This window comes from Penicillium vulpinum (assembly GCF_028829585.1).
Source record: "Penicillium vulpinum strain IBT 29486 chromosome Unknown utg000003l_segment0_segment0, whole genome shotgun sequence".
Taxonomy (NCBI): Eukaryota; Fungi; Ascomycota; class Eurotiomycetes; order Eurotiales; family Aspergillaceae; genus Penicillium; species Penicillium vulpinum.
This window is the reverse complement of record NW_026643243.1, coordinates 6532008-6557359: the sequence shown is the minus strand read 5'-3', so window position 1 is coordinate 6557359 and position 25352 is coordinate 6532008. Positions and strand designations below refer to the sequence as shown.

General features: G+C 46.7%; 10 protein-coding genes across 10 annotated transcripts; 4 read left to right on the top strand and 6 right to left on the bottom strand.

Annotated features, from left to right (window-relative positions):
• Window positions 1-376: 376 nt before the first annotated feature.
• On the top strand, window positions 377-4646 carry N7479_007511 (uncharacterized protein; the record flags this gene model as incomplete). Its single annotated transcript, XM_057255205.1, has 8 exons — window positions 377-419; window positions 473-658; window positions 706-1867; window positions 1924-3017; window positions 3076-3182; window positions 3236-3514; window positions 3570-3771; window positions 3826-4646. The coding sequence occupies 8 exons, from the start codon at window positions 377-379 to the stop codon at window positions 4644-4646; spliced, it is 3894 nt and encodes a 1297-aa protein (XP_057109067.1).
• A 795-nt stretch (window positions 4647-5441) lies between these two features.
• N7479_007510 (uncharacterized protein) lies at window positions 5442-7049 on the bottom strand (the record flags this gene model as incomplete). Its single annotated transcript, XM_057255204.1, has 1 exon — window positions 5442-7049. The coding sequence occupies one exon, from the start codon at window positions 7047-7049 to the stop codon at window positions 5442-5444; it is 1608 nt and encodes a 535-aa protein (XP_057109066.1).
• A 454-nt stretch (window positions 7050-7503) lies between these two features.
• N7479_007509 (uncharacterized protein) lies at window positions 7504-8961 on the bottom strand (the record flags this gene model as incomplete). The annotated part of the gene is made up of 4 exons (XM_057255203.1): window positions 7504-7610; window positions 7671-8063; window positions 8131-8605; window positions 8665-8961. 4 exons carry the CDS (start codon window positions 8959-8961, stop codon window positions 7504-7506), a joined length of 1272 nt encoding a protein of 423 aa, XP_057109065.1.
• Window positions 8962-9245: 284 nt separating this feature from the next.
• Window positions 9246-10250, top strand: N7479_007508 (dihydrodipicolinate synthase family protein; the record flags this gene model as incomplete). The annotated part of the gene is made up of 2 exons (XM_057255202.1): window positions 9246-9638; window positions 9714-10250. The coding sequence occupies 2 exons, from the start codon at window positions 9246-9248 to the stop codon at window positions 10248-10250; spliced, it is 930 nt and encodes a 309-aa protein (XP_057109064.1).
• Window positions 10251-10740: 490 nt separating this feature from the next.
• On the bottom strand, window positions 10741-11852 carry N7479_007507 (NAD(P)-dependent oxidoreductase; the record flags this gene model as incomplete). Its single annotated transcript, XM_057255201.1, has 4 exons — window positions 10741-11140; window positions 11204-11535; window positions 11589-11774; window positions 11823-11852. The coding sequence occupies 4 exons, from the start codon at window positions 11850-11852 to the stop codon at window positions 10741-10743; spliced, it is 948 nt and encodes a 315-aa protein (XP_057109063.1).
• Window positions 11853-12054: 202 nt separating this feature from the next.
• On the bottom strand, window positions 12055-13453 carry N7479_007506 (uncharacterized protein; the record flags this gene model as incomplete). The annotated part of the gene is made up of 2 exons (XM_057255200.1): window positions 12055-13365; window positions 13433-13453. The coding sequence occupies 2 exons, from the start codon at window positions 13451-13453 to the stop codon at window positions 12055-12057; spliced, it is 1332 nt and encodes a 443-aa protein (XP_057109062.1).
• Window positions 13454-14089: 636 nt separating this feature from the next.
• Window positions 14090-14635, bottom strand: N7479_007505 (uncharacterized protein; the record flags this gene model as incomplete). The annotated part of the gene is made up of 3 exons (XM_057255199.1): window positions 14090-14205; window positions 14393-14420; window positions 14474-14635. 3 exons carry the CDS (start codon window positions 14633-14635, stop codon window positions 14090-14092), a joined length of 306 nt encoding a protein of 101 aa, XP_057109061.1.
• An 805-nt stretch (window positions 14636-15440) lies between these two features.
• N7479_007504 (uncharacterized protein) lies at window positions 15441-18156 on the top strand (the record flags this gene model as incomplete). Its single annotated transcript, XM_057255198.1, has 4 exons — window positions 15441-15476; window positions 15528-15650; window positions 15704-17743; window positions 17797-18156. 4 exons carry the CDS (start codon window positions 15441-15443, stop codon window positions 18154-18156), a joined length of 2559 nt encoding a protein of 852 aa, XP_057109060.1.
• A 4398-nt stretch (window positions 18157-22554) lies between these two features.
• On the top strand, window positions 22555-23237 carry N7479_007503 (uncharacterized protein; the record flags this gene model as incomplete). The annotated part of the gene is made up of 2 exons (XM_057255197.1): window positions 22555-22868; window positions 22889-23237. The coding sequence occupies 2 exons, from the start codon at window positions 22555-22557 to the stop codon at window positions 23235-23237; spliced, it is 663 nt and encodes a 220-aa protein (XP_057109059.1).
• A 1240-nt stretch (window positions 23238-24477) lies between these two features.
• N7479_007502 (glutathione S-transferase family protein) lies at window positions 24478-25316 on the bottom strand (the record flags this gene model as incomplete). The annotated part of the gene is made up of 3 exons (XM_057255196.1): window positions 24478-24851; window positions 24910-25115; window positions 25180-25316. The coding sequence occupies 3 exons, from the start codon at window positions 25314-25316 to the stop codon at window positions 24478-24480; spliced, it is 717 nt and encodes a 238-aa protein (XP_057109058.1).
• Between the last annotated feature and the right edge of the window lie 36 nt (window positions 25317-25352).

The following is a 25352-nucleotide window of genomic DNA, read 5'->3' as shown; positions in this document are numbered from 1 at the left end:
TAAATAAAGAGGAATGATCAGAGTGCTTCGATCAAATCAAGATGTAAGGGGGGAACGATTCATTTATGAGACTCTTCCAATTAGCCTACATCCCACTACATTTTGTGCTTGGTGTTGCACATAATAGATGGTGGACAATTGCGTCCAAACTGCAAACTATAGCTCTTCTTCGGTGGACTGGTGGAGCTCCACCACCTCTTATCGCATTCCGAGAGCTCTTCCCTCTCCACCATCTCCACCACGGAGAGAAGCGCGAAGAGGGAGTACAACTTGTAGTCATGGAGTTATACTTTAATTATAAGCCACTTGAGTCCTCTGATAGACACACTTACCCCGTGCCTATGTGTTGATCAACTCACCACTTCTGCTATCCAATATGCCTGAAGGTACCAATAAGAAGCCGTTGCGCATTTCCATTGGTGAGTGTCAATCTCTCGTGATCTCCTGGTGTAGTATTGACTATTGTAAACAGATCGTGGAGGAACCTTTACCGATTGTATTTGCAAAGTGATCAATGGGGACGATATTCTCGTAAAAATCTTGTCTGTCGACCCGAAGAACTATGCCGACGCGCCAACTGAGGCGATTCGCCGCGTTTTGGAGATACACTATAAAACTTCAATCCCTCGAGGTTCTGAACTAGATCTCAAGGATGTTGGTAAGAGTCATCCAGGGCCATATTTAGCTACTTTGCTAATTTAACAGAATGGATCCGCATGGGCACAACGGTTGCAACCAATGCGCTACTCGAGCGCAAAGGCGAGCGCACAGCCTTACTTGTCACCGAAGGTTTCAAGGACATCTTGTATATTGGCAATCAAAGTCGACCCTACATGTTCGATCTGTCAATTCGACGATCAAAACCGCTATACTTAGACGTCTTCGAAGTCAAAGAACGCGTGACCGTTGCGACATGCAGTGACTCAAATCTCCGTACCGTGAAGCTACAATCTCCAGAGCCAGTCGAGTCAATTATCGGCACTTCTGGTGAGGTTGTTCAAGTGCTGCAGCCTATCGACTTGGCAAGCACTCGGGCTTACCTGCAAGATATATATAAAGAGGGCTTTCGCTCATTGGCGGTCTGCTTCATGCATTCCTACATCTTCCCAACTCATGAGTTGCAGATTCGTGAATTGGCGCTGGAGATTGGGTTCAAATATATATCTCTCTCACATGAAACCTCTCCACGCCCAAAACTTGTCCCTCGCGGAAATTCCACGGTAGTCGATGCATACCTGACTCCAAACATCGAACAATACTTGCAACAATTCTCAAAGAATTTCCCTAATATCGACCAGTCTGGGACGAGATTGGAGTTCATGCAGTCAGATGGCGGATTGGTGCCTTCGGCAAGCCTCTCTGGGCTGCACTCTATCCTCTCTGGACCGGCGGGAGGTGTTATCGGTTTTTCCCAAACATGCTTCGACGCAGAAGATCGGATTCCTGTCATTGGATTTGATATGGGAGGCACAAGCACTGACGTTAGCCGATACGACGGTGAACTGGATCACATCTTTGAAACAACGACTGCTGGGATCGCAATCCAAGCCCCACAACTAAATGTGAATACTATTGCGGCTGGTGGAGGAAGTATACTGGCTTGGAAAGATGGTCTCATGTCAGTTGGTCCCGAAAGTGCCACCTCCAATCCTGGACCGGCCTGCTACCGTAAAGGAGGTCCTTTGACTGTGACCGACGCAAATCTGGCACTGGGACGGTTGATTCCAGAGGAATTCCCCTCGGTGTTTGGTGTTAATGAGAATGAATCATTGGACAGAGAGATTGTTCTCACCAAGTTCAAGGATCTCACTCAAACCATCAACCAAGAGACGGGTAAATCACTGACATGGGCAGAGGTTGCAGATGGGTGAGTAATATCCAGAATAAGAGTATCGGATTCAGCCACTAAGATGTTCCTTGCAGTTTCCTTCAGGTTGCCAACTCGGCAATGTGCGGACCCATCCGAAGTTTGACTGAAGCTAAGGGTTATGATGTTGCAAAGCATCATCTCGCATCATTTGGTGGTGCGGGTGGTCAACATGCCTGTGCTATCGCCGAAGCCCTAGGAATTGGGAGAGTTTTGATCCATAAGTACTCCTCTATTCTCTCTGCCTATGGAATTGGATTGGCAGATCTCGTGCACGAGGAAGAGCAGATATGCTCAAAAGTCTTTGACGAATCTACGTCAAAAACGATATACAACGACATGGACATCCTCGCAGACACCGCCCGAGGCAATGAGTCTATGAAACCATTTAACAGTGTCCAGACCCGCTGTTTCTTGAATATGAGATACGATGGCAGTGAGACTTCAATTATGGTCTCTCTGGGTAAATCAGAAGACCCTCGGGAAGAATTCATCAAAGCTCATCATCAGCAATTTGGATTTACTCCTACCAACCGTGCAGTGTATGTTGACACTATTCGCGTTCGAGCGATTGGCTCCAGTGTATTCTCTGGGTCTTCGGTCAAATCTTCGAATTCCCATCCCAAACTCGTGTCAGGCTCAGTGGTTCCAGTTCCTAAATCATGGGAATTCAGTTACTTCAATTCAATGGGATGGGTAAACACACCAGTATACCATTTTGACAACTTGGGCGATGGGTGCCAGATCTCAGGACCGGCCCTCGTGATTGATAAAACTCAGACAATCTTGGTCAGCCCGCACTCAAAAGCGACATTGACACAAGATGTACTGGTCCTGGACGTGAGCTCCTCAGGTCCAAAATCGACGAGCGCAGAGGTCATTGACCCAGTTCAGCTTTCCATTTTCCGTCATCGCTTCTTTGGCGTTGCAGAGCAAATGGGACGTGTGTTACAAAATGTCAGCATCAGTGCTAATATTAAAGAGCGGTTGGATTTCACCTGTGCGATTTTCACACCCGAAGGAGACTTGGTAGCCAATGCACCCCATGTACCCGCCATGATTGGGAGTATGGCCTTTGCAGTCAGATCGCAGATTGCCGAATGGCAGGGCAAGCTACAAGATGGCGATGTTTTGCTCTCCAATACACCAGGTAGGTATCTCAAAACAAACACGAGAGTGGTTCCAGCAGCTAACGCATTATCGTGAAGCATTTGGAGGTGTTCATCTTCCTGATCTCACGGTCATTACCCCTGTCTTTGACTCTGATGGAAAGGAAATAATATTTTGGGCTGCTTCGCGCGGTCATCACGCCGATGTAAGGTTTTTTTTACGTCCCAAGCGAGCCACATACTAACAAACTATCCGTAGGTCGGAGGCATACTTCCTGGCTCAATGCCACCCCTGTCAAAGCTTCTATCTGAAGAGGGCGCAGTCTTTGATTCATACCTGCTAGTACGCGCTGGCCATTTCGATGAGGAAGAGCTTCACCGCATGTTGTGCATAGAGCCTGCGCGTTTCCCAGGCTCCAGTGGATCTCGATGCTTCCAGGATAATGTCACGGATTTGAAAGCGCAGGTTGCTGCAAACCACTGCGGCATTCGCCTCGTACGGCAACTGATCGAGGAATATTCTATGGATGTGGTTCAGGTAATTACTATTGATGCCTCAAGAATACAACGGACCATCAGGCTAACCAAAGCAGATGTACATGCGCGCAATTCAAGACTCGGCTGAGCTCGCAGTGCGGAATCTCTTCAAGCGCCTTGCTCATGATCTCAACGGGGAAGATATATCCGCAGTCGACTACATGGACGACGGGACTCCTATCATGCTCAAAGTAACCATCGATCCATCGGATGGCTCCGCCATATTTGACTTTACAGGAACAGGTCCAGAGGTTTATGGTACGTTTGTCCTGGTGGCTCACCACATAAATTTCAATAGCTGACTGACTGCAGGTAACTGGAATGCCCCAATTGCGATTTGCAACTCGGCAGTCATCTTTGCTTTACGCTGTATGGTTAACTCCGACATTCCCCTCAACCAAGGTTGCATCAAACCTGTACAGATTATCATCCCTGACAAGTCACTGTTGCGGCCAAGCTTCGAGGCCGCAGTGTGTGCGGGTAACGTATTGACCTCACAACGAATCGTGGACGTCATTTTCAAAAGCTTCAAAGTCTGCGCCGCCAGTCAAGGGTGCATGAATAATTTCACCTTCGGCAATGACGGTGAGAACGGGTTCGGATACTATGAAACCATCGCTGGCGGGAGTGGCGGAGGTCCCAGCTGGGGTGGCACAAGTGGTGTGCATACCAACATGACCAACACGCGCATCACCGACCCCGAGTCACTAGAACGCCGCTATCCGGTGATTCTGCGGCGTTTCTGTCTTCGCGAGGGGAGTGGCGGTGCTGGAATGTATCCTGGAGGAGAAGGTGTTATCAGAGATGTTGAGCTGCGGCTGCCGATGTCTGTGTCTATTCTTTCTGAGCGTCGTAGTTTTGCGCCTTACGGTATGGCAGGCGGTGCTGATGGCGGCCGCGGGAAGAACACATGGATCACCAAGGCGGGTCGGCATATCGCTGTTGGTGGCAAAAATTCGATCCGCGTCCAACCTGGGGACCGGTTTGTGATTGAAACCCCCGGTGGTGGTGGATATGGAGTCCCTGGGGAACCAAAGAAATCAAGCGTGGATCAGTCAACGGTCATGCCATCATTTGTTCCTATCGCTAACGGTAGTGTGGCTGCCAATCGGAGCCTAGCAGAGGAGGTATAGGAGTATACGCAGCTAGCGATATTCCATGTCTATTCGTTTGTTCAATAAATAAATTATTTCCTTCCTATCGCCTCCAGGCAAACAATATTCAATTTATGTAAAAATCGTTGGGCTCCAGCTAATCAAAGTTCAGAGCTCGATCTACAAAACGCAAATATTGAAACAGAAGAAACAACAGCAGTGAAAGAAAAAGTTCAATGTACTAACGCATAAATGTTGAATGATATATCTCGAGAAGAATCCAAGTCCTTATGCATTAACTATGCATTATACAGTCGGTTCCAGTGCCAGTGCCGACAGCCCAGTTTCAATTAACAAGGGCTGCCTGTCCTAAACTGGCCTAGATATACAGGCCATCACGAAATACTAAGAATATCCAATTCCACATCTATCATTCCTTCTGATTCCGTAGTATCAACCCCAGCACTAGAATTCCGTTCTAGTTGTTACCATACATTCCTCCTGAACCATTTGTCGATATACATATTTCTCGTATTCTTCTGAGCTCAGGCTCCGTGCGCCATATCGTTCAGACTTTAGAGTAAGCTGGCCTGACTGCTAAAATTTATCTAGTCTCTTGAAAGGTTGTGTTCACAGGCGATTGAAACAATACATAAAGTTCAAACAAGAGCTGCGCAGGTTGAATTATTTACTATCTCAGCAGTATCTTATAAGCCCAAGTCCTAACACGATACACCCCGGTTAGATACAGATGATCCACCGTGGATGTTTAATCTTAGCTAGAAAAGTCTCGAATGAACAAAGATACCGCGATGCCTGTTCAAGTGTAGAAAGTCACAACACATAGCGGAAGGCTGGCTGCTCGAAATCTGTCAAATCCAGGAATTCAGAGCCAGGGGTAGCATATGCAGTGTCAGGATTCTCGATCGCCTTGCGGTCGCGTCTCTTGTTCTCCCAGATATTGACAAACCGAATAATTAGCAAGGTGACCGCTGCCAGAGCATACATGATAGCGACCATCAACTTCCCATCGAAATACTCAGGCGCTTGATCTGAGCGGAATGTTTGAGGGCCGATCCAGTTTCCAGCTGCGTATGCCACGATCTGGAGGCCGTTCACCGTTGCTTTCTTTGTATATCCCAGGGTGTTGTTGGAAATCATCACCATGACGAGACACCAGGCAGTTCCAGCGGCACCGATGAAGTAGTATCCTATCAACAAGGCGGCTTTGGCGTCAAGAGGGATCGCAGTCATCATGATACCGCCGATCATGGGAATCATAATAGCAATTATGGCAAAGAGGGTGCGATCAAAGAACCGATCAGAGAGATAGGTCAATCCCAGTTTACAAATAATGTCCACCGCGCCCATTGGCATGTTCAAAATCAGGGACATACGATCATCAAATCCAAAGGAGCTGATGATGATAGAGCCAAAGGCCGTGATTCCCCCGTTGGGAATGTTCATCAGCAGCGAGAATAAAACGTAGAGATAGGTGCGTGGGTCGCGGAATGCTTCGAAAAATTGGGGCCATTTCCATGTATGATTACCAATTCCTTGGAAGTTGCCCCGAAGGCGATCAATGGCAATAAGCTTCTCGCGGTGATTCAAGAACCGCGCCTGGATCTGATTGTCGGGCATGTACCACAAGTACAATAGACCAGTCACAATAGTGGGCAGGCCAAAAACCAAGAAGAGAATTTTCCAGACAGCGATGGAAGTTCCTGATACACCCGCTAGGCCGTAGGCAATGGGCCCAATAAGTACCTGGGCCACTCCGTTGCAACTGAGCCAAAAGCCCATGCGTTTGCCTTGTTCCTCTTGCTTATACCAGCAGGAAGTGAACAAGACAAAGGCTGGAGTCACTGTTGCCTCAAATGCGCCTAGGAAGAATCGGACGACCAGTAGGGTCGCATAGTTATGAGTTGCTGCGTGGCAGGTGAGTGCGATACCCCAGAGCACGATATTGAGTGAGGTATACTTGCCCAGGGGCAAGCGGCGAAGCAGATAAGTGGTGGGGAATCTAAGCATATACATTAGCAACTTGTGGAAGATAGCAACGGGAGAATAGACATACTCCCAAAAAATGTATCCAGCATAGAAAATACTCGAGACCCAGCTATATTGTTGCGAGTCGGGGTCCAAATGAGTGTCTTCCCGAATGCCCATAAGCGAGGCATAGTTCAATGATGTTTTGTCGGCAAATTGAATCAAATAGACCCAACAGAGTAAGGGCATGAGGTATCGATCGATTTTGGACAAAACCTTCTTCGCTTCGTCCGGGGTATATTCAACCTCCTCTGAATTCATGAATTGGAGAGCAGGATCAAGGCCCTGAATCTCATGCTGCTTCTGGTCTCCATCTTGGATATCCATGACAGCTTGCTCCGTATCAAGTTTTGGTGAAACCTCGGATAGCTTCATATCGTTTGACATGGTCATATTGTCTCAGTTAACTCAACAGAGCCTTGAATGCCAGAATCATGAAGCCATGCCTTTCTCTTTAAATCCCCCTCTTCTGATACTGGGTTATCAGAAGGCGTTCTACAGCCTATGGGGAAGTTAGCCTGAAATGGCCAAGCTCCAAGCTCTACCCCGGAATTTGTGGAGGTGGACTTTTTCCGGGTGGAGCTCCATTTTGAAGTCCAGAGGCCTCGGATTGTGGACGGGCTTATCAGCTTATCAAGGTTCTTACGTGAAGTTTCCCGAAACCCCCGGGGCCGTGGACCTAGGAAGATTGGGTTCCCCGTGACCTCGGGACATCCCCCCGATATCCCCATGTACCCCCTATGCGCCAAGGCACCTGGGCAGCTGCAGATAGCAATTGAATTAACGCGGGGATTTCATTCGACTCAATCTCGTATTTGATTATCTTTGTTCAATAAAAATGATCTTATCACTTCAATGTCCGATTTATGCTTTCCGCGACATACCGAACGTTTGACCCGTTAAGTCCCGCAATAGATACCCTCGAGCTCTCGGCCATATAGATATGGTATTCCTCTACACACATGTCAGCTTTCTCATCCAAATGGAACTTTTATCAAACCACTTTCCACTTACTTTGTAAATGAAGTACTTGATCCGGTGTGAGACCGAGAATGCAGAACATCCCCTTTTGCTCGGTGATGCGCTTCCAGTCTCCAGGTGTGCCTACAAAAAAAATCAGAGACAATTCCATATGAAATCCTGAAACCAAAGGGGGAAAAGTACCAAGTTCAATCAGCCCTTGATATAATTGCCATCGCATTTCCGCGATTCGCGAACTCATCGTGAGGAGATCGTTCCGCCACTGCGCATAAACCTCCTCGTCCTCCAGAACCGCAGCTACGATGCGCGCGCCGAACGCAGGGGGGTTAGAGATCTCAACACGAATCAATCGTGCCAAACTTGACTCGACGGCAGCTGCAATAGTGGGAGTATTCGATGAAAAGGCACATAGTCCGACACGCTCGCCTTCAAAACATTCGACGCCGGTTAGCATAAGAATAGAGAAAGAAAAGCACTAGAATCACGCTCATACCGTAAAGACCCATGCTTTTGGCAAAAGAAAGACACACAGCGATCTCAAGGCCAAGCTCATCAGCAAAGTATCGGATGGCAAATGCATCGCGATCGTAGTCGCCCGAGGTCAATCCCAAGTACGCGGCGTCAAAAAGAGGGAATAGCTGTCGCTCCTTCACAATAGCACCGATATATTTCCATTGATCTGGACTGCAGTCCCAGCCGCTTGGATTATGGGCACTCGCATGAAACACAAAGACGGACTTTGGGGCTGCCTCGTTCAGTGTCTGGATCAATGATTGCATGTTGACGCCGGCACTAGTCGAATAATTGAACTCGCGGACCGCGAGACCAATTGATTCAAAGACTTGGCGGTGATTTGACCAGCTAGGGTTGGTTATATACACGGTTGTATCGCGACCTAGCGCCTGCTTAAGTATTGTTCCGGCGATGTGAAGTGCGCCTGTACCGGACAGAGCTTGACAGGATGCGATCTGGAGGAAGTCAAGCAGTCAATTGATTGATCGTCTAGATAAAGAAAAATAGTACTCACTCGGCCTTCCTGAACTGCAGCAGAATGCTTGCCAAAGACCAAACCAGTAGCCAGTTCCCGAAATAACGGGAGACCTAGGATCGGGAGATATTCATGATTGAAATCCTTGATTTTCTCTTTTGCCGATCGCACTGCGGGCAATATCCAAGGGTTGCCATTTTCATCTTTGTATGTTCCTTGTCCAAGATTCACTTTGCGCGCAGTTGAATCTGCATTGTATGTTTTGGTGAGCTCGAAGATAGCGTCTGGAGGTGTATAGTTCACGACCTCGAAAAATGAAGGAGAAACAGAGCTCATTGTCACAGGTGGTAAGTGATTTTTTTCTGAATGTAAGTAGGATATTCAAATTAGGGAAGTAGCAAAAATCAATTTAGTTATATTAGCCTGTGTTGTGTTGTGTGCCTGTTAATCAAAATAATTGTAGCGGAGCCCCAGTGGAAATCAAGGTGGAGCTCCACCGACGCGCGAGATACTGGACGGCCGAGCTCGATGAATAAGAGGACCAAGTGGAAGCAATAAATAGCTATCAGGTGCGAAAACCGCCAGCAATTTTATCCCTCACATTCAAAAACTACAACAATATGGCAGCAAAGCCCAACTTCGGCGTCTATACGCCACTAGTGACCTTCTTCGAGGAGGACGAGTCCCTCGATCTCCAAAGTACCTTAGCTCATGCGAAGCGTATGGCTGAAGGTGGGGTCGCTGGACTTGTCCTCCAAGGAAGCAATGGAGAGGCTCCTCATCTAGATCATAGCGAGCGCAAGTCTCTGGTGCGCGCTGTCCGCGACCACCTTGACCATCTGGGATATACAGGATTACAGTTGATTGTCGGCTGCGGTGCACCTAGTGTGCGGGAAACGCTTTCCTATATCTCAGAGGCTAAAGCTTCCGGTTCCAATTTCGCTCTCATTTTGCCACCAGCATACTGGGTTGCAGCCATGAATGCATCTGTTATTGAAGGCTTCTTCCATGATGTAAGATACCTCTATATCCGGAAAAAAGAAACTCTCTCTTGTTTTTTGATGTTCTAACAATGCATAAAAACATAGGTCGCATCTCAATCGGAGATTCCAATTCTCATTTACAACTTCCCTGCCGTGACAGGAGGCATCGACATCAGTTCCGACTCCATAATCCGCCTAGCCAAGTCCAGTCCAAATATTGTTGGATGCAAACTCACCTGCGGCAACGTTGGAAAGCTCCAACGTATCTCCTCTGCGTTTTCAGGGACATCATTTGCTACTTTTGGTGGAAAGTCGGACTTTTTCTTGCCTGCGCTCGTCGCTGGGTCGAACGGAATCATTGCCGCACTCGCCAACATTGTACCCAAGCTGCATGTGAAGGTATTGCAGTACTATGAGAAGGGCGAGCTTCCGGCAGCCCAAGAGCTTCAGTCCAAGCTCAGTCATGCTGATTGGGCCCTCACCAAGGTGGGCATTGCGGGTGTCAAAGCTATTGTGTCCCATCATTTCGGATACGGTACAGGCCGGGGACGCAGGCCGCTTGGGAATACAACGATCGCAAGCTTGAGTCAAGAAATTGTGGCTCCGATAAATGAGGTGGTTGATCTAGAGAAAAGTTTGTAAACGTGTCTACGATTGGCATGGGCAACTTGTATATTCAGGAATGAATAAATGAACATGAAATATAAGAGTTAGAAGAAAGAAAATATGAAGCCATCTATACTATCTAGTCAAGAGCCTAAATTCTAGCAATGAGGCTTTTGTGACTTTGGTGGAATGAGTTATATAGCTATATAAGTTGCCTGTAGAACAAGCACTGTTAGCACTAACCACCAGGAACCTTCTCTGGATTCTAGAATTTAACGCTCTTAATTGCAGGTTCAAGCGCCAGGCAACATATATATCTGTTGGAAGAGGTCTACGTAAACGTCTAGGAGCATGGTGCAATGTAAAATGAGATTGTTGATAGTTGTAGAAGCCAAATGCTAAACTAAGATCTAGCCTTTCTTTTAATGGAGGAGGAAAAGGACAAGTCAGGAAAAATTAAGTGAATTTTAGATCAAGCTTCTAGATACAAACACACAAACGTCAAATTTAGTCAGGAGCAAAAGACTTAGTTTCCCTGTCGGCTGTTTTCATTCCAAAAAGATAGGCCCGCTTCCATTCGTCCTGTTCCATAAATGGCTGAACTATCCAAGCACTCACCAGCATATTCGCGTGCTGAGATAAGACGCTTTGATGCGATTTCGAGTGTTGGTAGACGAGTTGAATGACTGGTAGCAATGGAGAGAGCGTGCCTCATGTCTTTGCTTGCAAGGGCGGCTGCAAACCCGGGAGACGTGTCCATCGGCGGTGCATACGCGCCAGTAGTAATACGTTTTGAGTAGCTTTCGAGCACGGGACCGAACATATTGCCAATAAATTCCTCCAGCTGCTGACTACCAATGCCCGTCACTTCGGCGAATACTTGCGCTTCGCCAATCACTTCCATGAAGCTGATAACGAGGATATTTCTGGAGAAAGGAATGAATTAGCTCAATGTTGATGATTGTTTTAATGACTGAATGAATGCCTACCCGGAGATTTTGAGAAGACTGGATTTTCGCACGTCTTCTCCCATATCAATGATGCTGCGTCCCATGACGTTCATGATAAAAGGTTTGATTGTCTCAACTGCGCTAGCGGGTCCGGCTACCGCGAAGATCAGCTTCCCAGCGGCTGCCACGGGGCTAGCACCGAACACTGGAGCAGCTATGAATGTTGCCCCATATTCACTGAGGCGTGATGTGGCCCATGCTGACGTGTCTGGATGAATAGTAGAAGTGTCGACAAAGATTTTGCCTTTCAATGAATCTCCCACCACGAGGGCCTTGTTAAATAATTCAATTAGGACATCATCATTAGAGATCTATTTTGCTTCGTCAGTAAAGCGTACATCCTGTAACAAAAGAAATTCCGTACCATTGTGAAAACCACGTCCGAATTTCGGACGACATCTTCAAACTTCTCTTCAGGTATGGCTCCTTCATCACGAACAAGATCACCTTTTGACAAAGTGCGGTTGCTGTAACGAAGCGACGAATTCTTGCTCTGAAGATATTTTTGGAGATTGAGGGACATTCCTAGGCCCATCGATCCAAGGCCATACTATGCCCGATCAGCAAATGGGTAATCAAATAAATGATTATAACTTACCCAGCCAACTCTCAGTGTGGATGATGTCATTCTGGATCTTTAAATTGTAGCTCGCTTTGAATACTTTCTAAAAACATTCTAGCTTGTTCGCGAGTTTATAACAGACAGCGGTCAAGGTTGACTCAATCTGAGGAGACGAACTGTACATGTGGAGCTCCACTCACTAGGCACCGTCCACTTGGTCCACGGGTATACCCACCGTACACTTGGTCTGATAACAACCCCCCGCAGTTCACTCAGCCCCAGTTCCCGGGATTTCACTCAATACGGCCAGCATGGAAGGTCCAATCCCCCATAAGGATCTTCTCTGACAGAAGGCCTTGATTAAATTGACAAATAGTGGCTCCCCTTCATCGAGCAAACTAACGAAAGCCTCTCGGTCCATGGCCCACAAACGAGGGTCTCGAATCAGCAGGTCATTCTCTGTGGAGTAATTTTGAAGAGCGGACTCCATGAGTGTGTTGAAGATCAACATGCAGGATTCCGAGGTTCTTGGGAGTTCGTTGAATGTGTTCAAGTGGTGGCGGATATCGGCGCTTGCGCGTTTGAGCGCTCCCCAGATACATAATAAAACACCATAACTAGCGACGGTGACCCAAGGTGCTTCGCGGACCGCTTTATCCTGCTCCTGCCCGGAGATACTGGACAGTGCGTTAGATAAATCATTCAGAAGAGCCACAATGCCCTCATCGCCACCGACATGGTAAGGAACAAGTGGCGCTGATCGCCGGATCGCGACAAGGTTCCCTTGAGTCAGGTGAGTGGAAGCAGCCATCCCAGCTATCAAGCTGTTATCCACAATGCCCGCTATCAAGAGCTGATCGGGGCGACATAAACTGATTTTGAGAGAAGAAACAAAGAGCTCGTTCGTTCTCCATAAGAGAAACTGAGGGCTATCACCGGTATAAGCCTGCTTCTTGACAATCTTCGCGATTGCTTCTATTGCTGTGTGCACTTGTTTATTCTGAGCCTGAGTCAATATGTGAAACGGATTTGGATCGGATGGACTGGGCGGCATTTGATAGTAACACCGCGTAAAGTCGCGCACAAGAGCACCTATGTTCGTCAGGACACAAAATGCGGCAAAGGGGGATGCTTCTAGCGCTGCTAAAAGTTCAGAGTCCGGCGTTTCGGTCATGAGTTGCTGAGTAGCAATTGTCAGAGAGGCCGTACCTAAACCGCGTGGCCCGTGTAACAAACTGTTGGCAATTGAAAAGGTCGAAAGTCCAAAATTCTCATTAAACCTCAGAAGCCATATTTGAGAGTTCTTGGCTTCCCACATATCAATAGGGAAGGGAAGTTCCCAGCCAAGTTCCATCGGTGACATCAAAGGCCGTGAATTGCAAGGCGAAAATGTGTGTGAGTCCAGGAATACTAGTGTATACAGCGACAGTCTCATCGATTCAGTGGTAATATAGGACGTCCACCGTGTGTAAAGAGTCTGCGAATTATCTCTTGGTGAACTGAAATCATGCTGGTACATCCAAGACTGGGCATCCGGCATAGCGATACCCTGTTGGAATAGACCAATTTCGTGTACAGCCTATATCAAAACATAAGCCTAAGTAAAGGAAGTAAAAGAAGAGGGAATGACAGAAGACAATACTGACATCGACAAGTTGCCGTAGCATCTTTTTAACGGTCTGGAATTGGCCTGCTTCGCTTGCGTATACCCCATATATTATATAGAGAAGCCACGCTTGCATAGCCCAGGGTTGTCTGAGCTCACTGCAGTTCGAGGAAACCTATTTCAATATTGATTAGAAAATTGCTTTCAGACGACACGGGAGGAAGATCTCATCATGTACCATATGTCGAAGCTCCTCCTGTCCACTTTGCCATATGTCTTGACGCCAGTGTGCGAGAGCTTGGGTATCTTCATGGTCATATAAGTTGGGAGAAAATAAACTCCCAATGACAGTGACGGCTTTCAGTAGTAACTTCGGCGTCGATGATACAGTGAATGTAGGTCGATGCAATAAAGGGAAAGACGGGTGGAAATGCTCAAAATACTGTTTGACGTATGTCTCTTCGCTATTAGCGTGATTACTGTGGGTTACTTCCATTGTTAGACGTTTCATTTCAATCAATAAGCCCCCCTTGATATCAGGCGCAATTAACACAAATTAGCTCAAGACAAGCATACCTCGGCGAGGAAGATGAAAAACTCTGGGGTAATTCAGTAGCAAATGTACTATGTTCTTCCCGAAAATCTTCGTCGGTCACAACACGTTCGGGTGGGTTACGGTCGGTGGTCAATGGGGAGGCTATGCCGACCATTGCCTGAGAGGCATGCATACTCTCCCATGGCACCTGTGGCTGAGATATCCGAATTGAAGATCCTGTCGCACGGCAACGATCACCATGTCGTTTATATACGTCGCTGCAAAATTATCAGCGTTATTGCAATGCATGGCGGATATGAAAATGTAAACAAGACCTTCGAGAGAATCGAGCATGACATCTGCTACACTGGAAATTCTTGCGCGAAGGGCCGCCATGACCTTGTAGGATATCAATACTCCGTACTTGATATTTTTTAAGGAATATGAATATTCATATAGACTCACGTGCACGCTTATGCCGTTGTAGGTTTTCCTTCAGCAGAGCGTCAGAACTAGGTAGAGAAGATAAGGAGCTTCGGTACTTACACTCCGCGTGAACAACTTTGAACATTCATCACATGGAAAGGGACGATGCTGATCGATGCTGCTCGTCATACCTGAGGTGTTGGTGATTTGATTCATTTGATTCATTTTACGGGGATAGAATCCCGACGGGAAAGATGGTGACTCCACGGGGCCACGTGCCATTTATCTTCCAACCTTAAATTGATAAGCTGAACTTCTGATATTGACAGGAAGATCTTGGATTTTGTGTATTGGATTCTTATATATGTAAAATTCAATGGCAGAAGATTTAATATGTTAAGGAAGGAGGTGTTGGGCAGGCGGTTTTTTGTGCTTTTGATGCCCTATTCTTCAGGCACCCCTCACACCCGACTAGCTTGGATTTACATAATGTTTCCAAAATCAGTTACTATAACTAACTAGTTATGCACTTGAATTATTTAGTTATCCATTGTATGATGATATTACAAACATCAGAATAGTCAGCTCCATTACCTTCAACTAAGGCAGGCTGTCCGTGAAACTAACCGGTATCGGCCTTCCGGCGTAGACCCCGCGTTGTGGAGATTCGGCCTCGAACACGAGAGGACCATTCAATTAGTTCTGGCCATTGGACCCCTATACTGTATGAAATCCCCAATTTGGCAAGATGAACACAAGGCACTATAACATCCCTATTGGCGCTATAGCTACTTTTCGCTCGAAAATTTTAAGGGAGGTCAAGGAGATGTGATTGTGGTGAAAACCCAACTGAAAGTCCTTATCTGCTGAGTGGCCTATCTTTTATATTCCAATGCTACAGTGACAACCTTGGATGAACCTACACACTCACTAGGTCCTAAGAGGCTAAGTTGAAATGTTCAAGTGTGCCCAAGGTAAGCGCAATGTCGCATCATGTGGACCCGGGAAGATCAACTCCGATCCTTCTTAATGTCACCCCTGTCCGTCTGAACCATTTACTTGCAATCCATGAAACTACCCAAAAGTCATGGCTTCCACGGATCTCCAAAAGCAGGTTGGCCAGGTACATGAGTCCTGAAGTCCCTTCTTTGTAAATCTCCACTAACGATGACAGCTCTTCGCGGTGGGGTTCTATGGCTGCACCCCAAGTCCCGAAATCAAGACTTTGATCCATGACTACCACGTTGGAGGGATCGTCCTCTTCTCGCGAAATTTTGAGAATGCAGAACAGCTTCAGGTGTGATATTCGAGAATATATAGTCCTTGATTAGCTTGGCTAATCTTCTGTAGGCCTTGACACTGGCTTTACAGGATGAAGCCAAATTAGCTGGACATGAGCGACCGCTGTTGATCGGAATTGATCAAGAGAATGGATTGGTCACTCGTATTGCTCCCCCGATCGCTCCCCAGGTTCCAGGGCCTATGGCACTTGGCGCCACGCATGACCCGGAGTGCGCATACAGTGCGGGGAAAGCCACAGGGGAAACTCTGAGTTTCTTCGGAATCAACATGAACTATGCACCAGTGTGCGATATCAACTCGGAGCCTTTGAACCCTGTTATCGGTGTTCGCAGCCCTGGAGATGACCCTGAATTTGTGGGCCGGTTTGCGAGTGCGACCGCGCGCGGTCTACGACAACATCACATCGTTCCCAGTGTAAAGCATTTTCCAGGTCATGGAGACACAGCCGTTGACTCGCATTTTGGACTACCGGTGATTCCTAAAACAAGGGATCAACTGGAGCGTTGCGAGTTGATCCCCTTTAGGCGCGCTGTCGCTGAAGGCATTGAGACCGTCATGACTGCTCATATCTCGCTGCCCTGTATCGATCCCACGCTGCCTGCAACGCTTTCCCCGGATATTATGGGGATTTTACGCAAGGACATGGCTTATGATGGTATGGTCATCACAGACTGCCTGGAGATGGATGGAATCCGCGCCACATACGGTACAGAGGAAGGCTCGGTGCTAGCGTTGCGCGCTGGTAGCGACAGCATCATGATCTGTCATACCTTTGATGTGCAGGTGGCTTCAATCAAGAGAGTTTGTGAAGCAATAAACTCGGGCACAATTGATGAATCACGACTGTTGGATGCCTGCCGCCGTGTTGCTACGGTGAAGGACAAGTTTTTGAACTGGGACACCGCTCTTCGGCAATCTGATCTCACAGAGCTGAGCTCGCTCAACAATAAAATTACCGAGATAACCATGGATATATATTCTCGGTCAACTACACTGGTTCGTGACAAGAATGGTGTTCTCCCCCTGTCAAAGAATTCAATCATAATATTCCTCTTCCCCGGAGACAAGACCCCAATCGGCGGTGCAGTTGATGGCGAAGGAACGGAGATACCAGGAGTATACCAGTCCAACAAATATCTCGATGTGTTGCGACAACACAACAATTCCATTGCTGAGATCAAATACGGAGAGACCGGTCTCACTTCGGAGCAATGGCGAATGCTTGAAGTCGCCGATGCGGTGATTTTCACTTCATTTAATGCAAAGGAGTCGCCATACCAAAAGTCCCTAGGCCTAGAACTTGCTGAACGTGTTCAATCATTGGTGCATATTGCTGCCTGCAACCCTTATGACTTCCTTGATGCTCCTAGTGTCAAGACTTATATCACCACATATGAACCGACTATCGAGGCTTTTTCTGTGGCCGCCGATATCATGTTCGGGTCACTAGTTCCGACAGGTGCTCTTCCCGTTGGAACTAATGATATGATCAAGACATCTGCGGTAGTAGCGCCATTTGATGCACAGCGAGATCTGGATGAGATTTTCGAAGTCTGGGCTGCTGCTCTCCCGACCTACCTTATTCCAACTGAAAGTTTACGGTCTCTGATAGTGCGCCCGTATGGCCATCATTTCGTCGCGCGGATTGGATCGCAGCTGGTAGGCTTCTGTCTTGCTTACACTAATGACCACGGTGCACCAGACACTGTTTACATCGCAGTTCTTGCAGTATCACCAAAGTACCAACGACAAGGCGTTGGAATTGCCCTACTAGAAGAAACGAGAGCATACTTCCGGGCAACCTTTGGCCTCAATACTGTGAAGCTGGGCAGCTCGTTCCCCCGCTTCTGGCCTGGGATTCCCCAGGACCTTCCGGAAACAGTGCAGCATTTCTTCACTCACCGTGGCTTCCGACTCAATCCGCCCAGTACCCGATCGGTTGACTTGTACCAAGATATTCGGAACTTTCAGTCCCCTGAGAAATATATCACTCGTGCCCGGGAGCGAGGCTTCCGTTTCGCGCCATTAAAGGCTGAAGATTACGAAGCATGTCTGGTCGGTCAAAGAAGAAACTTCTCTAATAATGGGGTAAGGCCCTTGCGCTTATAATTTGCTAGAACCTATACTAATGTGTTATAAAGAGTTGGGTGGAGGCATACGTCGCATTACATCCTGACAAGTATCCTAACAGTGTGATGACAGCATTCGACTCCCAAGGCCAGCAGGTTGGGTGGACATTAATGCTCGGTCCATCAGATGCTCTGAACACTTCTTGGGCATTCCCCCAAACCTGTGGTCCGAAGACAGGGCTGATCGGTGCTGTGGGAATTGATGAGTCCCACCGCAAGTACGGCATTGGGTTGGCATTGATCTGCCATGCTATCGAAAACATGAAACAACGAGGTCTTGAGGGCGTCTTTGTGGACTGGGTTGCACTCAATGGGTGGTATGAGCAAGTTGGCTTTAAGACCTGGCGAAGCTACAGACCTGGAGAGCTTTGAGCATTCCATCAATATTGTCTCTGGTGTTATTCTTAAGAGTTTAGCTTCGATGACAGGAAGTATTGATATGCATAATTCAGACATGTACTTATGGTATTGCTACCATAAGCTTGACTTGTTTATTTGTACGACTTATTGTTGGTCCTGTTACCAGAATCCCAAAATCAATCAATCAATCAAAGTTCAACTAATCTGTTGCAGTCTAACTAGTTGCGTATGACTATGCAGGCGCTTCATCCAGCTGAAGCAAGAACTCGAAGCCAGACGCCGAGTTGGGATTACTCCCAAGAGTAGATACAGAGGCCGATTTATAAGGAGTGTGGAATCAGCCCATTCCTATATGTTATAAACCCACAGACCCAAAAGCCCACATATAAGGAATATATACATATAATGAATGCGGCGGAATGCACCCTCCGCCTTCTATCTCTCTCCTCTTCCCTATATCCTCCCGCCGCTCTAGTTGCACTTAAAGGTGTCTTATTCACGGCTAGTTACCCGGTATACTTGTCGACTCTAGCTAAGCTTCTCGTCTCTTAGCTTCGTTTTCGTTATTAGCTAATACCTATCGTCTTCCATGATGTAGTTATTTCACAAGCGAGTAGCCCACCCAAAGAGCGGGAGTACTCGCTGGTCGACGACGAGGAGATGCAAGCGGGAGAGATATAGTCCTTCTTAGACCTTGCCAACTCCCACGGGACTAAAAATATTTTGGTCCCATTACCCCGTCACTCCCATATGGTCCCACGCTAGCATATTTCGGCTATATATGTAAGTCTACGGAGTACTGACTGTTTGGATAAAATACTATTATTTATGTGTATGTTACTTTAATTGTTAATAGACTTCCGCACCGGCCCATAAAGCCCAAAACCTAACCCGAACCAACCTGTAACCTGTTTCTCCTAGATGGTGTATGTATTATTTGCCTAGGTAGTAAGCGCATATTGCAAAATCATACATATTTCAAGGAACCACTTAGAATATAGAAGCGTGGTGGCTTATAACCGGCCCTTACTTTTTCTTTTACAAAAAATACAGACCCTCGTACCCCTCCTCGCAAGCGAGGGTCCGCCACCCATATGCAAAGTACTAGTACTGATAGAAAATATGATGTGAAGCAGGGTATGATATGGTCAATGAATATGCATAACTCCGACTAGTAAAACATGACAAAATCCGTGTTTTGAACTTGGAACCTGCCCAGGTGTCCACTGCCGACATGGCTGACTCATTGTAAATACACCCGGGGCCGTTTTGTATGGTACCTATCCATGGATGCCGGGTACTGGTTGTCACATGGCATTCTCGGGTACAATACCCCGTTTTAATCGAGTATTGCATGCCGATTTCCGACAACTACCCAAATGCCGAAAAATTTATACTTATTACTTCAACCTTCATTTACTACTCTACAACGTAGTAAATTAATCAATTAAAAAAATTTAAGAAATGAATTAGCTATTTTACTACTAGAATACAGAAAAAGATCAGTTCCCTCGACGTTCCTTGGCCTTTCCATACTTCCTGATTTCGATCAATACCTTCTTCTACTTCTGCTTCGTTTTTTCTTGATCGGCTTTTTCGCTCAATTTATACTCTTTTCTTTTGATATCTTTAACTTGATTGGAGATACTAGTGATTGGTAAATGACGACCAGGAGTATCGTACTAGGCGTAGCATACACCTGTAATGGCTTGAGTATTGTCGAAATCTAAGTAGACTTCCGCAAAGCCCACAAATGGGCCCCCACCCTAGGCCCAAAGCCCAACCCGTAGCCCACTAAGAGGGGGCCCATGAGGCCCCCATTAAAGCCCATCTTATCGGCCTCTGTAATCGCTGTATCACGACCTTCTACCTACAGTCATATTTCATGAGTATTTGCACCCCAGTACTTCCTAATGCTTTTAATGTACTCTCTTCTATTGTGGCCTGCATGCTGGAGCTTCTACCATACATATATATAAGCGTGTATGTAAGCCTTCTACTTACTAATTATTACTTAATGCGTTCAATAAAGTATTAACAAGCAGAAGGAAGGTGGCCTGAAAATTTTGGTAGTACTGGGGTGCAAATACTCATGAAACGCCACTGTATCTTATAAAGCGCAAATTTATTTTCTAGGTTTATAGTAGCTATACTAGTATACATAATTTTTTTATATAGGATCCGACTAGTAGAGGACGAGATATCGCGGAAAGTGTTAATTTTGATATTTCAATCTCGGATATATATTTATGATTTACATGGGAGTACTACCACTTTCTAGAGAACTCTGTAATTTATAAAATTTCTAAATAAACGCGTTTTTTTATATTTTTAAACGTGATTTAAAGAAATAACTAGTCAGTAATCGATTCTAGATTATTTGAACTGATATAATATTACATTAGGGATAAGGCTTAGAAACGGGGGTCAAACGAAGGGTAATTTAAAAACCCTTTTAGGGGGTTCAACTTAGTATGTTTGCATTGTTTGGGGCCTATTTACGGGTTGGGTCGGGTTGGGCTTTGGGCTTTATGGGCCGGTGCGGAAGTCTACTAGTAAGCCAACGTAGCTATGCTTTAGCTGACCCCTATCTCCATGTTGTAAGGATCTTTATCCATGAAATCCTCTCCTCTAGTGCTTATACTACACAGTCATTGTATCTTACCCGGTTGACAGGCCTTACACCTGAAACCAGTATACTCTTACACACAAGGCAAATCATATCAGTCCTAATATCGATACAACAGAAGGAATGGGCCAGTATTAGAACAAGTCTTCTTAAGTTAAGCCTAGCTACCGCAAAATTGTCATTTATAATACGTAATGAAAAGGAGCTTTACTTCTACCCTTACAAACCCTCTAGTTAGTTATAGGAAGGATTAGTTCCCGAATCGTGTCTTATATGCAGCCGCCAGACTTTCGACATAGACGACGACTTGTCGATAAGGTATTACGCTGAAGGGGAGATTTTACTGATCCGTGACTTCCATATGGATATGTCTCACATTGGAGGTATTCCCCAAGAATGTAGTTTCTAGCGGTGTGTACTGGAGACGGTTGAAGCTAGACCTGGCAGTGACCCTCCATTTGGACCCGCCAAGGCGCTAAGGAGGGTCTAAAGTCAGGATCCTAGACCCGCCAAGAAACTTATGAAATAATATGCTTATAACCCATGTTTTATGTATATTTATGTAGAACTCCAGGTCTTGGCGGGTCGCTGGACCCTTGGAGGGTCCAAGGTCATGGACCACCCGGAGGGTCACTGCCAGGTCTAGCAACTTGAAGCATATGCTTTGTTCGGTAGTTGGCGCGTTCTTAGTCTTGCTTTGTAGACGCTCACGCGTTCTCCAGTATACTCGATACGGCTTATGTGCGGTCAATAATTCGGTTCCTAGGATCTCCAGATCCCGGGAGTGGACTGGATAGCCCCGGGGAACGAGAGGTGGTACCCAGGGAAACTGTTCTTCCGATAGAACCCGTCCTGGGACAGTTATCTCATGTGGGATTGTCGATAGAACCTCGCGCTAATGCACAAAGCCTCACATTGTTGCCTATCTCCAGCTAATCACACACAATTCATTATGTGCCGCCGGGCCTGGCCCGAACCAAAGCATCGTGCCGCACTAGAGCCTCCGAGACATGGTATTCATGTATATTATACAGGGTTCCACACTCAGTTCATATAGTGTCACAGTCAGTCTAGATCACTTAAACACGGACGAAGGCTGTGAAGTGCGCGCATACACGTAGGTTTTGAAGTTGGCGAGCAACTCATACCAGCTGCTTTTTAGGTCTAGGGTGCTTGCCATGTTGCTGATTGTATGACAGCACATATGTACCGAAAGGTCTGATCAGGGCGGATCATGCTCTTGATCTAACGGCAGATAGATCGGGCATGTCCGTAACAGCCACGTCAGTAGCGGGCTTTCATTTTTCCTTACCTGCCCGTGGGTTTTCGCAAAAAGCTCACGGGTACCCAAATTACCCATGAAAGTGCATAATAAATGCATACAATCACATGAGTTTTCGTTATATTGGTGATCAATTTTTATATCGATTTAATATTGGCAATACCGTCTCCTGGAATCATGATAAAAAAAGCCAATACTGTTGCAGCAACCGCACCATATTCTGAACCTCACTACCCCTCCCACACCCAGTCCCGCAGACTCTCAATGTCAAGCATTATGCAGGGGTCTGTCTGCAACGGTAGCATTGCGATAGCAATGCGGTGGCCAATAGTTACTCATGATTTCGAATGTCAAATTGATGTCAACTTTTAGCGCGTGGCATGACCGCAAGTCCCCGACAGGTTATTTAAGAGGAACAACATACGCAAAGAAAGAACATACTCAGAATACATACTCAACTTGTTTCTATACCACAATGCTCTTTCTACTATTAGTCACCATGCTTCTGAACCCATTTCGACCATGCGAGGGCTCACCAACCTTCCAAGAGGAGTATCGGGGCAACTACGTACCAAAGGTTATCGAAACAGGACATGGCCTCCAGGTTGCGGCGCCGGATACTCCATACGTGGCAGCGGCCGGTCCAGACAAGTTATACTTCATCGACACCCGGTTCGATATTGAGACTGCAAAGCACATAAAGGAACAAATCGAGAAGGCAACTATACCGAACCCGGAGGAGTATGTCGCCATAGACGAGGTTTTGGCTACGGCGGAATTGAAAAACTCTGTGACCGGCGAAACAACATTCGTGTTTGACCCCCCTATGCCAGGGTGCTGTTTGCAAAGGGAATGAATAGGCACAACCCGGAGCTCAAACTGCCTGAGCATGAGCCCGCCGGCGATTGGTTGGTGACCTACGACCTAGGAAATACACTTACGAAGCGGGCTAATTCCTGCTACGATCTTGGCTGTCACTCCGCCCAAGACTGCATACGGCAGTCAAATGGCAACTGTCGAATCTGCCACCATTATAGGGTTGACAACGAGTGTGACCAACCGCTGACTAATGCCATCGGCCTATGCCACCCTCTTTGCTCGAAGGCTGTCGACACACCAAAGGAAGATGGAGAGACGGACGCCAGCTACTATCAACGGATGGAAAAGTTGCACTGGGCCTAAAAGAGCTGTGCCGGGTGCGGAATTGGACATCAATTCTAAGGGGATGAGCCAAGTGACTCTAGGCCTACTTGTGTTAGTCAATATTTTTAGGGTGCTCTATTTAGTATTTCGGCTGACAAGGAATGCAGGCATCAGTGCCTTGATCTACCGGCATCAGTTTCCATCCGAAACGTCAAGGGAAAACTGACCGGCGCTTCTATCCGTCTGCGGCAACGCCTGCTCAACTTTGAAAAAAAGACATGTTAAACGGAGATTTCAGCCTGGGCTACAGGAGGTAGCGAAAACGCAAGGGAGGGAGGAGGATAGTGGTGTGTGTTCTTCTTTGCTCTCTTTTTGTATGGTAGCCAGAACTCGTGGGTCCTGGACATATAACTAGGGGTTTCCCCCGAGTTCCCAGGGGAGACAGTCATGGATATTTGTTATCACATTTCTACTTCTCCTGAAGGCTCAAATCCGCTCGACTGTCACGGTGTTCCATTGATCATTTAACCCTTTCATCAACAGTAGATAGGTCTAGACTGAAGAGTAGGAGTCTATCGTATAAAGGTAGCTTACTCTGAGCATCCAAGCGAACCAGCAACCGGGAGCTTTCGCTGTAGCCCTCAAATTTTCAATCACACGAATGAAAGCTGTCGGAATATAACATGTAATATTGGATGAAAACAGGGTATTGTACCCGAGAATGTCACGTGACACAGGTACCCGGCGTACATACAAGCTGGAGCCCTGAAGCCCTGCCCTGACAGAGAGTTCAACAACAAGAGTCACCCAGGTTCACCCTGAATCAAGGCCTTCTTCGGGTTCAACACGGTCAATGATCAGATAAAAGTAACTTGATTAAAGATTAAAATCTCTTTTAAACTAAAAATAGGACTGGTGATCTGGATTTAAATATGAACCAGATTCTGCCAGCTTCTCCCGCTTACAGGAGTTAAGTAAGCCTCCACCCTCTCACCCCGTGACAGCCCAGGTGCCCATCCATCCATGGATGTATTTACAATTACTAGTAGTCAGCGATGTCCGCAGTGGACCCGTGCCCCGGTGGACCCTGGACAGATGGATTGTCTAAAAGGCAGATTTTGTCATATTTTACTAGTAGTCAGAGTTATGCATATTCATTGACCATACCATACCTTGCTTCACACAAGATTTCTGTCATAAGGCGTTGTGGTGCAGTTTCAAAAATTAGATTCGCGCAAAGATATGTGTTTTTTCCAGAAAACCAAAATACTACCATCAATCAATGCTTATCAGTAGTTGTCATGGCATCAATCTTGGCCCGGCACTTCCGGAAGTTTTCAGCCCTCTCCTCAGGAGTCCAAGTCGAACGAGGAGAATTCGCCCCATTTTGAACAGCGGCACGCTTATCGATCTCCTCAACCCACTTCTTCAAGGCGGGGAACTCAGACAGATCAATCTCCAAGGTAACAGGAGCCCCACGAACCCAAGAAAAACTTGCAATATCGGCAATAGTATACTTGTCACCCGCGAGGTAAGGACTTTCCTTCAATCGCGATTCTAGGACCGAGAACAGACGCTTCGTCTCGTTGATATACCGCTGGATAGCGTAATCAGAGCGCGTGTTGGCGAAGAGACGGAAGTGGTTTGCTTGTCCTATTAGGTATTAGAGAGGCACTGAAGCACACCTGCAAGGTTCGTTATCTACACGCACCTTGCATAGGCCCGAGTCCACCCATTTGGAACATTAACCAGGAGGTTTGTTCGGCGTGCTCAGGAGTGCCAGGGGCGTAACTGATCTTGCGATCGGTGTCGTACTTGTCGGTCAAATATGACATGATTGCTCCGCTCTCGAAAACGCGCGTGGAGCCATCGAGCAGAGCGGGGATACGGCCATTGGGATTAATCTTCAAGAACCATCTGTCCAGTGGGTTTCATTAGCATATTGTAGCATATCGTGCCTGGGTTGTGAAGAGAGTCGTACTCTTCTTTTTGGGGATTCGAGCTGGAGTTGATATCAATAAATTCAGCTTTATAAGGAATCCCAAGCTCCTCGAGAGTGATGGAGGCTTTGATACCATTTGGCGTGGGCCAGGTATATAGAGTGATGTTTGAAGACATTGTAGAATGTGAGTACAGTCTTGATGAGAGTCGGGA